The 15,707-nt window shown below is 45.8% G+C and overlaps 1 protein-coding gene across 1 annotated transcript; it reads right to left on the reverse strand.

Annotated features, from left to right (window-relative positions):
- Positions 1-6,512: 6,512 nt before the first annotated feature.
- On the reverse strand, positions 6,513-7,766 carry LOC141991655 (uncharacterized). Its single transcript, XM_074959989.1, has 2 exons — positions 7,281-7,766; positions 6,513-7,154 (listed from the first exon to the last, which is right to left on the reverse strand). The coding sequence occupies exons 1-2, from the start codon at positions 7,581-7,583 to the stop codon at positions 6,708-6,710; spliced, it is 750 nt and encodes a 249-aa protein (XP_074816090.1). The 5' UTR covers positions 7,584-7,766; the 3' UTR covers positions 6,513-6,707.
- Positions 7,767-15,707: the final 7,941 nt, after the last annotated feature.

Here is a 15,707-nt window from a genome sequence, read left to right on the forward strand (position 1 = left end):
CGAGAAGCCTGAGGGGCCCCCTGCCCGCTCCCTGCAGGGGGGAACAGGGAGGGGAGAAGCCCTGGGTGTTTTCCCCCCGCCCCACTCCCAGCAGGGAACAGGGAGGGGAGAAGCCCTGGGTGTTTTCCCCCCACTCCCAGCAGGGAACAAGTGGGTGGGAGGGAAGAAAGCCTTGGGTGGCTTCCCCTCACTCCCAGCTGGGAATGGGTAGAGGAGAAGCCCTGGGGGGCTTGTTCTCATACATCTCTACTACCAAAAAAGAACCCTCAGCCAAAGAAAACATTTATGTTTTGTTATAGAATATTTTCCACAAGACATCAGTGGTTTCATAGCCTAGTATCAGATATACTCTGAGAGGGGCTTGGTGTGGTGGTGGCTGCTGAGGAACTGGAGTTGTGTTTGCGTGGTTGGTTTTTACCAGAGTCTTTTGTTTTGTCCTTGGGTTTGACGTATATGAGGTTTGGACTGCCCTGATGCTTCATCTGCGTTCTTGTGCTGTTTTGCATTAGCATTGTTAAAGGTCTCAAAGCAGATTCCTGGTTCTTTGGCGGTTCTGGTTGAGGTGTCCCTGTAGCTCCGACTACAGCATTGTTAGGAGAGCTGCACATGCCTGATTAGGGGGAAAAAACATTTTACAAAACTTAACTTTAGCATTTTTCTCACCCACACCTATTTATTTACTTAAAATACAAAACCTCATAAAATAACCAAACCAATAAGCAACATATATTTACTGGGCTTCATCCATCCATCAGTCACTAATGCTGGTGAATTTTCCTCTTCAGCTGTTGTTGTTATTAAAGGACTCAGAGAAGATTTCTGCTTCTTTGGCGGTTCTGGCAGAGGTGTCCCTGTAGCTCTGACTACAGGATTGTCAGGAGAGCTGCCCATGTCTGATTAGGGGGAAAAAAACATTTTACAAAACTTAACTTTACCATCTTTCTCACCCACACCTATGTATTTACTTAAAATACAAAACCTCATAAAGTAACCAAACCAATAAGCAAAATATATTTACTGGCCTTCATCCATCCATCCGTCACTGATGCTGGTGAATTTTCCTTTTCAGCTGTCTCTTTCCTTTTTCTTTTGAGCTTGTTTACCCTCTGGTTTAAGGATCTCTCATGTTTTGACTATACTGTGGAGCAGAGTGTTAGAATATAGATATTCAGGCCCGACTGTAAAGGCCTATACTCTAAGAATTTAGGTCTATTCTTATCACTTAGCTAGTTATAGAGGTATAAAAGAAAGAATCAAAATCATTGTCTGCCGGTGTAAGGTCCTTCTCTTACTGTGACAGTCTGAGGCCCTGTGCTTAGGCTAAGATATTTGGCTAAGCAGCAGAGGCAACCATAAGCTAGGAACCGAATGGTCACATCCTCACATTCCAACCTAGTCACATTGAAATAAGGTGCTATTGGGATATTAGGAATACAGTCCTGTCCTGATAATGCCTATCTCCTCCAGAGAAAGGGAAGTGCCTAGAAGATGTAAAAGGAAACTTAGTTTGATAGCATCCTGTCTGGCAAGAACTCACATATCAATAGCTGGGATGTGAAATCCTCATTTCTGTGTTTGTTCTATCACTGTAGTCCCCATTTCCCTATGGTTGGTCTGTATAATCTCTGTCTGGTTCTGTGATTGTTTCTGTGTGCTGTATAATTAATTTTGCTGGGTGTAAACTAATTAAGGTGGTGGGATATAACTGGTTAAATAATCATGTTACAATATGTTAGGATTGGTTAGTTAAATGTCAGTAAAATGATTGGTTAAATATAGCTAAGCAGAACTCAAGTTTTACTATATAGTTTGCAGTCAATCAGGAAGTGGGTGGGTGGGTGAGAGAAATGGGAACAGGGAATGGGAGTGGGGAAATTGGAATCATGTTTTGCTAAAGGGGGAAATGGGAACAGGGAATGGGGGTGGGGAAATTGGAATCATGTTTGGCTAAGGGCAGGAATGGGAACAGGGACACAGGTGTAAGGCTCTGTGGTGTCAGAGCTGGGAAGGGGGACACTAAGGAAGGAAACTGGAATCATGCTTGCTGGAAGTTCACCCCAATAAACATCGAATTGTTTGCACCTTTGGACTTCGGGTATTGTTGCTCTCTGTTCATGCGAGAAGGACCAGGGAAGTAAGTCGGTGAAGGAATAAGCCCCCTAACACAGACACATTATTATTATAAAACACATGAAACTGTCTTGTAAACTTAAAAAATAAAATATTAATTGGGGTGTTTTTCTATTTAAAAATTCATACCTTTAAAACAAAATAATCCATTTCAGGCTGTACAACAAACACAGGTTTTGAGTTTATTTCTGCCACTTTAAAAAACAACAACCCCCAAACATTTTTAAAAACACATCTCATTTTGCAGAATAAAAACCAAACTGCTTTAAAAATCAACTTTTAAAATCCATTTTAAAACACATTTTGCACAGAAACCCGTTAGTTTGAAACACAACACACCATCAGTTTGCAGCCATATGCTTTAAAAAAACCCAAAAAAACCAGCAATGTACTTTTTAAAAAACACACCTATGTTTTGCACGCACACACACACAGAGCAGTTTAAAACACCAAACCAACAGTTTGCAACAAAATACTTTCCAATACACCCACATGCATTTAAAAGCCAAATGCAGAAAGGTACCTTCTACCACAGGATAAAGGATTGCAGGCACATGATTGCATAGGTGCCGACTCCATGGGTGTTCTGGGGCTGGAGCACCCACGGGGAAAAATTGGTGGGTGCTCTGCACCCACTGGCAGCCAAGCTCCCCGCCCCGCTCACCTCCGCCTCCTCCCGTGTGTGCACCGCGTCCCCGCTTCTCCTCCCAGCTCTTGCCACTGCAAAACAGCTGTTTCATGGCATAACAAGCTCTGGGATGGAGGGGGGAAGAGCGGGAATGTGGCACACTCAGGGGAGGAGGTGTGGAAAAGGCGGGGCTGGGGTGGGGATTTGGGGAAGGGGTTGGAATGGGGGCGGAGTTGGGGAGGGGCCAAGGGAGGAGGGGGCGGGGCTGGGGGCAGTCGAGCACCCACCGGCACCAACAGAAGTCAGCGCCTATGCATGGTTGTTCTGTTTCCCCCCATGTCTGTTTGGGTCTTTGGGTTAAAGAACAAGCAAAAATGTTAGTTAGTATTACCCTCAAATCCCTGTGTAATACCTGAATTTTTTTTTTTAATTTAACAATATTAAGCAGAACTATAGTTAAAAATGGTTTTCCCCTTGGTGTGATGGTGAAATGCAGCTTAAAGTTACTGGTTCCATGCTAAACAGATCACACTGCAATAAAGATAAGTACCATTATTTAGTAAGGACACCATGGCCAAAGAGTGACATTATATAATATTATTTTCAGAGTTAAAACCAGGGAGCATACCTCCTCTTGCAGTCCAGCAGCAATTCAAGAGAGTTTCTGTTGAAAGAGGACAGTCTCCAAAATACCTGAGGTTTTTATATCATCCTAACTCTTTGTTTCAAACAGACTTCAAAAGTCTGTAGTTAGCAGGTTGATCTGATCACCACAACTCTGAAATAACAGATACTTAAGGACTTTAAAAAAACGAGGAGTACTTGTGGCACCTTAGAGACTAACAAATTTATTTGGGCATATGCTTTCATGGGCTAAAACCCACTTCATCAGATGCATGCAGAGGAAAATACAGTAGGAAGATAGGTAGATAAATAGATAGATAGATATATACAGAGAACATGAAAAAATGGGTGTTGCCATATCAACTGTAACAAGACCAATCAATTAAGGTGGGCTATTATCAGCAGGAGAAAAAAAACTTTTGTAGGGATGATCAGGATGGCCCATTTCAAACAGCTGACAAGAAGGTGTGAGTAACAGTAGGGGAAAAAATTAGCATGGGGAAATAGTTTTTACTTTGTGTAATGACCCATCCACTCCCAGTCTTTATTCAAGCCTAAGTTAATGGTGTCTAGTTTGCAAATTAATTCCAATTCTGCAATTTCTCATTGGAGTCTGTTTTTGAAGTTTTTTTTGTTGTTGGAGAATTGCGACTTTTAGGTCTGTAATTGAGTGACCAGGGAGGCTGAAGTGTTCTCTGACTGGTTTTTGAATATTATAATTCTTGATGTCTGATTTGGGTCCATTTATTTTTTTGCAGAGAGATTGTCAGGTTTGGCCAATGTACATGGCAGAGGGGGATTGCTGGCACATGATGGCATATACAGTATCACATTGGTAGATGTGCAGGTGAACGAGCCTCTTACAGTGTGGCTGATGTAATTAGGTCCTATGATGGTGTCCCTTGAATAGGTATGTGGACAGAGTTGGCAACGGGCTTTGTTGCAAGGATAGATTCCTGGGTTAGTGGTTTTGTTGTGTGGTGTGTGGTTGCTGGTGAGTATTTGCTTCAGGTTGGGAGGCTGTCTGTAAGCGAGGACTGGCCTGTCTCCCAAGATCTGTGAGAGTGAGGGATCGTCCTTCAGGATAGGTTGTAGATCCTTGATGATCTGCTGGAGAGGTTTTAGTTGGGGGCTGAAGGTGATGGCTAGTGGTGTTCTGTTACTTTCTTTGTTGGGCCTGTCCTGTAGTAGGTGACTTCTGGGTACTCTTCTGGCTCTGTCAATCTGTTTCTTCACTTCAGCAGGTGGGTATTGTAGTTTTAAGAAAGCTTGATAGAGATCTTGTAGGTGTTTGTCTCTGTCGGAGGGATTGGAGCAAATGCAGTTCTATCTTAGAGCTTGGCTGTAGACAATGGATCGTGTGATGTGGTCTGGATGAAAGCTGGAGGTATGTAGGTAAGTATAGCGGTCAGTAGGTTTCCAGTGCAGGGTGGTGTTTATGTGGCCATCGCTTATTAGCACTGTAGTGTCCCGGAAGTGGATCTCTTGTGTGGACTGGTCCAGGCTAAGGTTGATGGTGGGTTGGAAATTGTTGAAATCCTGGTGGAATTCCTCAAGGGCTTCTTTTCCATGGGTCCAGATGATGATGTCATCAACATAGCATAAGTAGAATAGGGGCGTTAGGGGACAAAAGCTGAGGAAGCGTTGTTCTAAGTCAGCTATAAAAATGTTGGCATACTGTGGGGCCATGCGGGTATCCATAGCAGTGCCGCTGACTTGAAGGTATACATTGTCCCCAAATGTGAAATAGTTGTGGGTGAGGACAAAGACAGAAAGTTCTGCCACCAGGTTTGCAGTGACATTATCGGGCATACTGTTCCAGACGGCTTGTAGTCCATCTTTGTGTGGAATGTTGGTGTAGGGGGCTTCTACATCCATAGTGGCCAGGATGGTGTGTTCTGGAAGATCACCAAAGGATTGTAGTTTCTTCAGGGAGTGAGTGGTGTCTCGAAGATCTCGTAGGCACCCCTCCCCTAACATTCCCTTTTGTGATGTGGGGTGGGGGAATTAAGTTGTCTGCACAACTGGGCTGCTTTTGGCTAATATTTTTTTCCTTTTAGTTAAAATACATTTTTCTGTAGGGCCTTCTTACAGTATTAAACAGTAAATTACCAATCCTTAATGTAACTGTACCCATTTCCAAGTGGGGGCCCTTTGCAGATATCAATGAATGTCTTGGGGCTTGTTTTTTAAACATGTTTCTTCCATGCTTAAAGTTTGGGGGTTGTTTTTGAAATAAAAGGGGTATTTCACAACCATAATAAGCACCCTACAAATACCCATAGCTTTTAAATGTTTGATTGTCTTTAGAGCAAATGCTTGTTCTAAAGTATGGTGGAGGTTTATAAACCCTTGAAACATTTCAGTTTTGGGTTAGACCCTTGTTTATTTTTTTTGTAAATATATTATTTTAAACTTTTAATGACTTTGAGTTGCTAGAAAGAGTGACCCATAGTGTTCAACCAACTCCTGGGTTATATTTAAACTGTCCAATAGCGTTCTACCAACTCCTGGGTTGTTCAGGAGTTGGTAGAACGCTAAAACTGTTCAACAGCATCTGTGAATTCCTGAGGTTTTATTTCATTTCATATTAATCAGAACTCACCATCCTCACCCACCCACCTCCCTTACTGTGAGTGCACACCTCTGAAGTTTAATTACTGATCACTAATACATTAACCCTGATGGCAAAAAGGGTGAGTAATCTCAGTCACCCTGGCTATTCAGTGGGAGTGTGGTTAAAACCATTCTGTTCAACAGGATGAGGCAGCTGTATTGTACTCAAACACGTCTGAACCATCCCTATTTTTTTTTTAATTATAAACACATTTTTAGGATTTTTTCCCTCCCACAAGATTTTACAACATACATTTCAGCTTTTTGCTGTCAGTGGGTCTCCTTTACACAAACACACAAGAGCTAGGTTCTCACATTTTTTTTTTTATTTAAAAGACATACAGGGCCTTGAAAACAAACCAAGATGCTCCATTAAAACTTTTAGCTCACTTAAGTGCCACAGTGACCTTCTAACAGAAACACAGATCGTCACAAAGCCCTTTTCAATAATTTTTTTTTATTTACAGCTACCAAGTTTTAAATTGCTTGTTTGTCCCCTCACCATTCTCTAACTTAATCCTTTTCGATTTCTTACAAATAGTCTTCTTCTTAAGAAGGGTTCTGTAACTTTTTGTGTGGCTCAGACAGTCAATATAACGCTGTAAGCAGGCATCTTCCTGTTTGGTCATTTTCTTTAAAACACGGTCAGGGTCTCCAATGAATTGCACAGCATTTATCAAAGTCACCCCTTCCGCTAAATGTTCTTGAGTTAGGCACAGACATAATGCATAGCATAACCTATGGCAATAACAGTGTTTAATAAGCTTTCCAAACACAGCTCAGCACACAGGCCCCAGAGCTTGCAGTTTATACACACTGAAGTCCAAGTCACACAGACATGGTGCTGTTGGGCTGGCATGTCTATGACACAGCCCTCACAATCTTTGAAAAGCTTTTCCCTAAGACAGCGATTAAGGACAGCATAAACAGCAACGCGTACAAAAGTCCGCATTACTTTTTTATGCTCACGACGTGGCACTGGCTCAGTTAGTTTCATGCCAAGCTTCCTCCTAAACTCCTCATAGCTGTCATCCTCGGAGTCCTCTTCAACAATTTGTATCAGTGTTGAGCAAAAACAAGGCAGGCCCTGTTCATCTTCACTGTCTGATACAACACTGTCCAGGGTCTCTGGGTCCTCTAGAAAGGCATCGTTGAGCTGTTGAGAAATTTTCAGAAAAGAAACAAGTGTAAGTTCCCACTGCTTGTTTTTAGATTTACACAACCCTGGTTCCTAACACCATTACACCCCATCATCAACCATCACTTCTTAATCTTAATTTACCTGAGCGATGTCTTTTCCATTCACCTTGTTCACTGGTGACTCCCCCAAGCTGCGTTTGCCTTCCTCCTCCAGGGGGGTGGACAATGAAAGGCCGCCATGCTCATCAGGGTGTCTCATGAGCAGTTGGGTTTCGGGTTCGGGTTCCAGCATATCCATCAACAGCTGGGCCAAAGGGTTCCCCTCGTCCGCTCCCTCCTCCTCCTCGGAATTGTCACTGATGTAGAATAGTCTCCGCAGATGGTCGAAGGCTCTCAGGGCTAAAACAAAGTCTGAAGTTCTCATGGGAGTGGTGAAGGAGTCCATGTTTCATATTAGCCTTTCCACGATTTCTAAAACACGTGTTCTTGGTAAGAGATGGCCTCCTCTGCCCAGCGCTGGGACTCATGGGGTGATGATGCTGCGCTCTGATTGGCAGAGGGAGGTAGGAGGAGTTCTTAGAGGGGTCACACAACCCTCTTCTGGGCGGTTCATCCCGTCCCAGAACCTGCCCTATGTTGGTCAAATCTGCTCTCGGGGCGGTCCTCTGCGGCCGAAACCCATCACAATTGGTAGAGGGCGGTGGGAGGAGTTCTTAGAGGGGTCAGACAACACACTTCCAGACAGGTCACTCTGCCCCGGAACTCCCCCCAATTGGTCAAATCTCCTCTCAGGGTGGTCCTATGTGGGCAAAACCCATCCTGATTGGTAGAGGGAAGTGGGAGGAGTTCTTAGAGGGGTCACGACACACCTTGCTTCCAGTCATGGGTCCAGCTTGACCCCGGAAGTAATACCCCAATGGGGCGGGACTTCCAGTGACAGGTGGGTGGGGCTTAATGGGCCAAGGGGCAGGGTTAATGTTTGTTTGACAGTAGGGCCCTTATAATACTTCTGAGGGCAAGACTGTAATTCTGAGTTCTAATACCAACTCAAGAACCGGACACACTCTCTGGACGTGGGCAAGTCACTTAACCTCTTCCTCTTTTCACCATATGTAAATAGTTGTTATAATCTTATCCATCTCACAGGAATGTGGTAAACATTATTTTATTTATGCCCTGATTTTGCAAACATTTTTACATTTGCTTAACTACAAACATGTGAGTAGTACCACTGAAGAACTCACAAATTAAGCATGACACATTTCAGGACTGGGACCTTGATATTTTTCTAAAAGTAAATATATCTAACATTTGAGCACCTCAAACACATTCATAAGTTTTTCCTTACAATATTCTATTGTGTTATTATGGCTATTATCCCAATTTCACAGATGAGGAACTGAGGCTGAGAAAGAATAAATAATTTATATTTTCTCTACTCATCAAAACATGTAAGAAAGGAGGAGGAGGGTCACATTATAAAGATCTGCAAAATCTATGGTGCCTAACAGCTCATTTTGGCACAACATGTGAATGGGTTGGGGAGAGCAATGCCACGTCCCTTCTCAATCAAGAAAATCCAAGACCAAGGAGCTAAGTAGAGCCCACAGGTGTATTCAGACCCCCCCCCCCCCTCAAGGGTATAAGAAGCCTAGAAAACATGTGATCATATATGCCAGCAGTTCTCAGATTGTGGGTTGGGACCCCAAAGTGGTCCCATTGTAATGGGGTCACCAGGGCTGGCATTAGATTTGTTGGGGCCCAGGGCCGAAGCCCAAGCCCCACAGCCCAGGGACAAAGCCAAAGCTCAAATCCCACTGCCGGGGGCCAAAGCCCAAGGGCTCCAGCCCTGGGTGACAGGGCTCAGGTTTGGGCTTTGGTCCCTCTGCCTATGGTGCTGGGGCTCGGGCAGGCTCAGACTTTGGTCCCCCCTCCTGGAGTCATTTTTGTTGTCAGAAAGGGGTTGGGGTGCAGTGAAGTTTGAGAACCTCTGATACATGCTTAACATCTCACAATCGACTGTGAGTAGCATCTCACGTGGACAGACCTTATTTTGTGGGAAAGCATTTGGAAGAGTACCACCACCCCTTTCCCCCCTAATCTGACCCCTGGTTCACAGTTTCATTTGAACTGCTTTTTGACTCTGCTCAGGCTTGTTTTAAGCCCAGATAAAGAACTGGCAGAAACAACCTGATCAGCAAATTAGCTGGTTCATCCTGAGAAGCCGGTGTAGCTCTGGGCTTGCCTGCTGGCAGCTGTTCTGTAGCAAGGTACTGCTCCCCATGTATGGCTCAGGTCCTCTCACACAGCTGAATGAAACCATGCATATAATGTAAAAAGAACAGGAGGACTTGTGGCACCTTAGAGACTAACAAATTTATTAGAGCATAAGCTTTCCTGAGCTACAGCCCACTGCATCCGATGAAGTGAGCTGTAGATCAGATAAATTTATTAGTCTCTACGGTGCTACAAGTCCTCCTGTTCTTTTTAGGGATACAGACTAACAGGGCGGCTCCTCTGAAACATACATATAATAACTGGTACCCTCATTCCAACCCACCTGACCTGGCTTCCGCTCCTACCCAGCGCTCCCCCTTTCCCTACAGCAGGCAACCGGCAGGCACCTTGCAGAATCTGACTGAACAAATAACTCGCCCGCCCGCCCCATGGGCTCTCCCCCGCCCCCCCAAGCGCGCATCGAGCCAGCCTCCGCGGATCCCTCGCCCAGCGTCCTCCGGCAGAGGGACGCTCCCCTTTCCCCTGCCCCAACTGAGGCAGCGCCCCCGCCTCTCCAGCAGCGACCGGGGGCGACGCCTCCTTTCCACCCCTCCCCGGGCGGCGAACCAGGAGACAGTCCTGCCCCGCCCGCTGTCCCGCCGCAAGGCCCCGGCACAACAAACATCCCAGGTGCCCGCCCGCGCCTCCCCGAGTCCCAGCCTGCCCTGGGTGGAGACGTTCCGCTCGCCCTCAGCGGGACACTGGCTTCCAGCCCGCCCCTGGCCTCCCATGGTGCTGTGCGGCACAGCGCGCCGCCATTGGGTGGATTTGAAAAGGGACCGCGGCGAGTCTGACGGTGTTGCCGGCAGAGAGGTCTCGCGCCCGCCGCAGGTGAGCGCTGGGGAGGGGGCTGCCGATCTCGCGGCTGCGGCGGCTAGGGCTGCACTGCGAGAGGTCGCTTCCTGGCTTCCCTTTTCCTGGACACCGCCTCGGCTTTCCCTGTTTGTGCGCTGGGGACCGTGAGCGGCCCGGCCCGGGGTGGGAGTTCGTGTCCCTGGCATAGGCAGCCTGGGGCCGCCTGCCCTGACTCCCAGCGCCCTTGGGGCTCCGGCATGCCGGGGTCGGGGCTGGTGCGGCCGGCCCGAGGCGCTGCGGTGTCCCGAAGCGCTGTAACAACGGCAGGGGCGATGGCTGGGGCTAGGGGTGCCGACTTCTTGTTATTGGTTGAGTGAGGGGCACGTTAACCAGCGTGATTTTTAAAATCTTCTGGTAAAGGATGGGTGGCTGACTTCTCTTCGTGTGTGCCTGGGCGGGTTATTGCCATGGGAACTTAGGAAAGCGGTAGTAGGAAAACTCTCTCTCTTATCCATAGCCAGTGGGAATCTACAGGCGAAGTGCTATACCTTCTGCACGCTTCAAGCGTGTATTTGCAAAAAGTAACTATCATGATTAGTAAGGACGACTTCCAACCAAGTGTGAAGAGGGAGAGAAAGCATAGGCCTCCTCTATACTGGGGATTAGGCCTGGTTTCAGTTATTAGTGAGGCTGCTCTATTGGAAACCAGTGTGTCAATGAGAAAAATAGCAATACACCAAAGGTTCTTACTAGGGTGAAATAGGGGAAAAGGTCACTAGTGCAAATTATATGTTTCCTTGTCTATGCAAGGGACTTGCACTTCATGGGGTTGTTGTCACTGACTTCACATCTTTAACTGATTTGCCTTCAGTCTCCTGAGTGTCCCCTGTAGCATCGGTTCACAACCAGGGGTCTGTGGCTCCCTGGGGGACTGTGAGCAGGTTTCAGAGGAATCGGTGAAGTAGAGGTGGCATTAAACTCACTGGGGCCCAGGGCAGAAAGTCAAAGCCTGAGGCCAGTTGTGGCGGGGCTGAAGCCTGAGCAACTTAGCTTTGCGGGGCTCCCTGTGGCCCGAGTTGCCCTGCTTGCTACCCCCTAATGTTGGCCCTAGATTTTATATGCAGAAAAACAGTTGTTTTGGGGGTAGGGGGGGTGCTGTGGAGTTTTTACAGCAGGGGGGGCTCCAAAAGAAAAAGGTTGAGAACCCCTGCCCCATGGCCATGCCCACAGAGAGTTCCTGTCTTGAGCTATTAATTGAATTTAAGGCACAGTTGTTTGTGTCTTAATTAACAAATGTAGGGGATGTGAGAGCAGAATTCTGAGACATCTAAAGCCCTTTTAAAAGAAATTTAAGAAGGAAACAGAACAATTTGCATTGCACCAGGTGGGGGGAAAAAAGAGCACATGGAGCTTCCATCATCCCCAGACTCCATGTTGCCTTTTTCTCGGGTTCAGTAAACTTTACTTTGAGGGGTAACCCTCAGAGGAATCCATTTTAAAGGTTTACTGATCTACAAAGACAGGGGGCTGAACCTTAAGTGATTTGAATCAGTATGCAATATTACTATATTTTGAAAGTGCATAAAGTAAATTTTTTTTCTGAAAGCTAGTGATTAATATCATTGTGAAATAGTGTTAATACATACATCTGAGGAAAAAATGGGTACTGAATGATATTTAAAGTTTAAAGTCAAGTACCAGTACTGTTGGAATTAAAGTGAATGTTAATTCCATTTAATGTGGCAAGCTGGTGGGTTTTGGTGTCTTAAAGGAATAAACAAACAAACCTTGTTATTTCTTTGAGCTGTCCAGGAGAGGGCTGGACATTACAGAGCACACAGTTTTTGGAAAAATCAGGACTTGAAGTGTCGACCAGGCAAAAATTGTGTCCACTTGATTTCACAATTGACTAGTGGACACCCTGGTTTAGTGTACACCCTGATTAAAACTGCTCTGATTTATACTTGGTGGTTGACCTCTGAAGTGGCAGAAACAGCTCGAAGAGACACTTGTCTGGATTTTGGGCAGCGTTGTTCTGAGATTCTGGAAGTGTTAAAGGGCATATGTAGAAACGGCTAAATATTCCACAATCCCAGTATCCTATCTTCTGGCAGTGGCCAATGTGAGGTTCTTCGGAGGGAATGAACAGAACAGGGCAATTATCAAGTGATCCATTCCCAGCTTCTGGTAGTTAGTGGCTTAGGACACCCAGAGCATGGGGTTGCACCTCTGATCCTCTTGGCTAATAGCCATAAATGGATCTATTCTCCATGACCTTACCTAATTCTTCTTTTGAACCCAGTTATACTTTTGGCCTTCACAGCATCCCCTGGAAACAAGTTCTACAGGTTGACTGTATGCGTGAAGTACTTCCTTTTTTTTTGTTTGACCCGTGGTTCTTGTGTTGTTCGAAGAATAAGAATACCCCACTTTGTCCACACCATTCTGATTTCATAGACCTCTATATACTCCTGATGGCATTCTGCACCAAAAAAAAAGTTCTGTGCACAATATTTTAAAATTCTGCAAATTATATTTGTTAAATAAATGAGGCTCCAGCATGTCATTGGGGAACACAGGCCACTGGCTGCACAAAGGTGGGAGATCACTGTGCAGCTCCCCTTGGGCGAAGGACTCAGCGGTGAGGCGGTGCCTGCTCCTCTGTGCCAGGTGTGGGCAGGCAGGCTCAGCAAGGATCCTAGTGTGGGGGGGATCCAGGTGTGGGTTGAGAGGTTTCTGTGTGGGGCAGTCTGGATGCAGGCAGCTCAGTAGGGGATCCGGGTGTGTGGGGAATCTGGATGCACGGGGGCTTGGGGGGGGAGGGGTTTCTGGGTGCAACGGTAATTGGACTCTGCAGGGGTGTCCAGATGAAGGTGGTTGAGGATCGGTGGGGGGGAGGGGGTTAGAGCTCAGCAGGGGGATATAGGTGTGTGGGGACGGTCCAGATGCATCTGGGTTCGAGCAGCTTATCAGGGTGGCCCAGGTCAGGGGGGAGTGTGGCTTATTTGGGGGGGGGTTCTGAGTGCAGGTGGGGGGATTAGGCTTGGTGGGAGGTCTGGGTATTAGGGAGTCTGGATGCACAGGGGTTGGGCAGATGGGGGAGCAGCTCCCTGTACAGGGATCCCTCCCGCTGCATCTGAGAAGCGATGGGTGCAGGAAGTGGGGGAGCAAGAGGGGGTGTTTGTAGAGCTTCCTTCAGCCAAAGGAGAAATCTGGGAGTGGGTCTGACCTGGCTCCAGATGCTGTGCAAGGGAAGAGGAAGTCCCGTCCTCCCCAGCCCAGCTGGGAATAGCAGTTGAGCCCGGTGCAGGGTAGGAGCCACCAGCCGGGTTTTCCCTAGTCCCACTTCCTCCCCCACAGTGATTTACTTCTCTGCCGGCTGCCCTGAGCCCCCAAAACATACTGCTGGGGAGGGTCAGAAAGTCATTTTTCTGCAAGGAAGCAAAGAAATCTGCAGGGGACATAAATTCTGCATATGCACAGTGGCAAAGAATTCCCCCAGGAGTACCTCTGATATCTCCCCTTGGAAATGTGATGACTAAGCTTAATAGTCCTAGTCTTTTTAATCTCTCCTCATCTGGAAGATGTATCCTATCCCTAATCGTTTTTGTTGACTGTTTCTGTATCTCTTCCAACTGGAAATGGGAGACAGGGAATGGATCACTTGATGATTACCTGTTCATTCTCTCTGGGGCACTGGCCACTGTCAGAAGACAGGATACTGGGCTAGACGGACCTTTGGTCTGATGCAGTATGATGCCGTTCTAATTCTAATATCTTTTTTTTTTTTGAGATGGGGTAATCTGAACTGCACACCATATTCAAGGTGTTGGCTACCATGAATTTATGTAGTGGCATTATGATATTTACTGTCTTCGTATCTATCCCTTTCCTAATGGTTCCTAACATTATTAGCGTTTTTTATTGACGCTGCACATCGAGCCGATGTTTTCAGAGAACTAGCCATGATGTCCTCAAGATCTTTCTTGAGTGGTAACAGCTCATTTAGACCCCATCATTTTGTATGTATAGTTGGGGTTATGTTTTCCAGTGTGTGTTACTTTGTGTTTATCAACATTGAATTTAATCTGCCATTTTGTTGCCCAGTCACCCAGTTTTATGCGATTCTTTGGAAACTCTTTACAGTCAGCATTGGATCTTAATCATCTTGAGTAATTTTGTATCTGAAAATTTTGCCACCTCATTGTTTGCCCCTTTCTCCAGATCATTTATGAATATGATGAACTGCACTGGTCCTACTACAGATCCCTGGGGGCCACTGCTATTTACCTGTCTCCATCCTGAAAACTGACCATTTATTCCTTCCATTTGTTTACTATTTTTTAACCAGTTACTGATCCAGAAGAGGATCTTCCTTCTTATCCCATGAGTGCTTACTTTGCTTAAGTGCCTTTTTTGAGGGACCTTGTCAAAGGCTTTGTGAAAGTCCAAGTACACTATCCACTGGATCACCTTTGTCCACTTTTGTTTGCCCCCTCCTCAAAGAATTCTGATTGATTGGTGAGGCATGATTTTCCTTTATGAAAGCTATGTTGACTCCCTCCCCCGCGGGCGGGCCCCCCCCCCCATCGTGTTCATTTATGTGTCTGATAATTCTGTTCTTTAGTGTAGTTTCAGCCAATTTGCCTCGTACTGGAGTTAGGCTTACTGGCTTGTAATTGCAAGGATCACCTCTGGAGAGTGTTTTTGGTTGTTAGTTTTTGTTTATTTAAATTGGTGTTTCATTAGCTATCCTCCAGTCATCTGGTACAGAAGCTGATTTAAGTGATGGATTGACATACCATCGCTAGTAGTTCTGTAATCTTGTATTTGAATTCCTTCAGAACGCTTGGATGAGTCCCATCTGGTCCTGTGCCTTATTACTGTTTAATTTATTAATTTGTTCCAAAATCACCTCTATTGATGCCTCAGTCTGGGACAGTTCCTCAGATTTGTCATCTAAAAAGAATATCTCAGGTGTGGGAATCTCCCTCACATCCTCAGCAGTGAAGAGTGATGCAAAGAATTAACTTTAGCTTCTTCACAATAACCTTATCTTCCTTGAGTGCTCCTTTAGCATCTCAATCATCCTGTGGGTCCACTGATTGTTTGGCCGGCTTCCTGCTCCTGATGTACTTAACATTATTTTTGCTGTTAGTTTCTGTATCTTTTGCTAGTTGCTCTTCAAATTCTTTTTTGGCCTGCCTAATTAGACTCAATGGTGGGTGGTAGCATTGTTGTCAAGAGTCTGTATTCTTTTGAATGCTCTCCCTTCATCCTTCCAGGCTGGAGCTCCTCTTTAGCTAACATCTGAAAGTTTGTATGCACTTTTTGGGATGTTTTTTTCTCCTTTTTGCCCCAGCCTGTTGGAAACTGTATTTATGCGTAAGGTTTGAAAAGAAATAAAATACATATAGAAATATAAACTTGTATTATGTTGGCTTCTCATGTCTTCAGGCATGCCATGCTGTTTGAATAGTTGGCTTTATTTTTGCAG

This window comes from Natator depressus, chromosome 7 (assembly GCF_965152275.1).
Source record: "Natator depressus isolate rNatDep1 chromosome 7, rNatDep2.hap1, whole genome shotgun sequence".
NCBI lineage: Eukaryota > Metazoa > Chordata > Testudines > Cheloniidae > Natator > Natator depressus.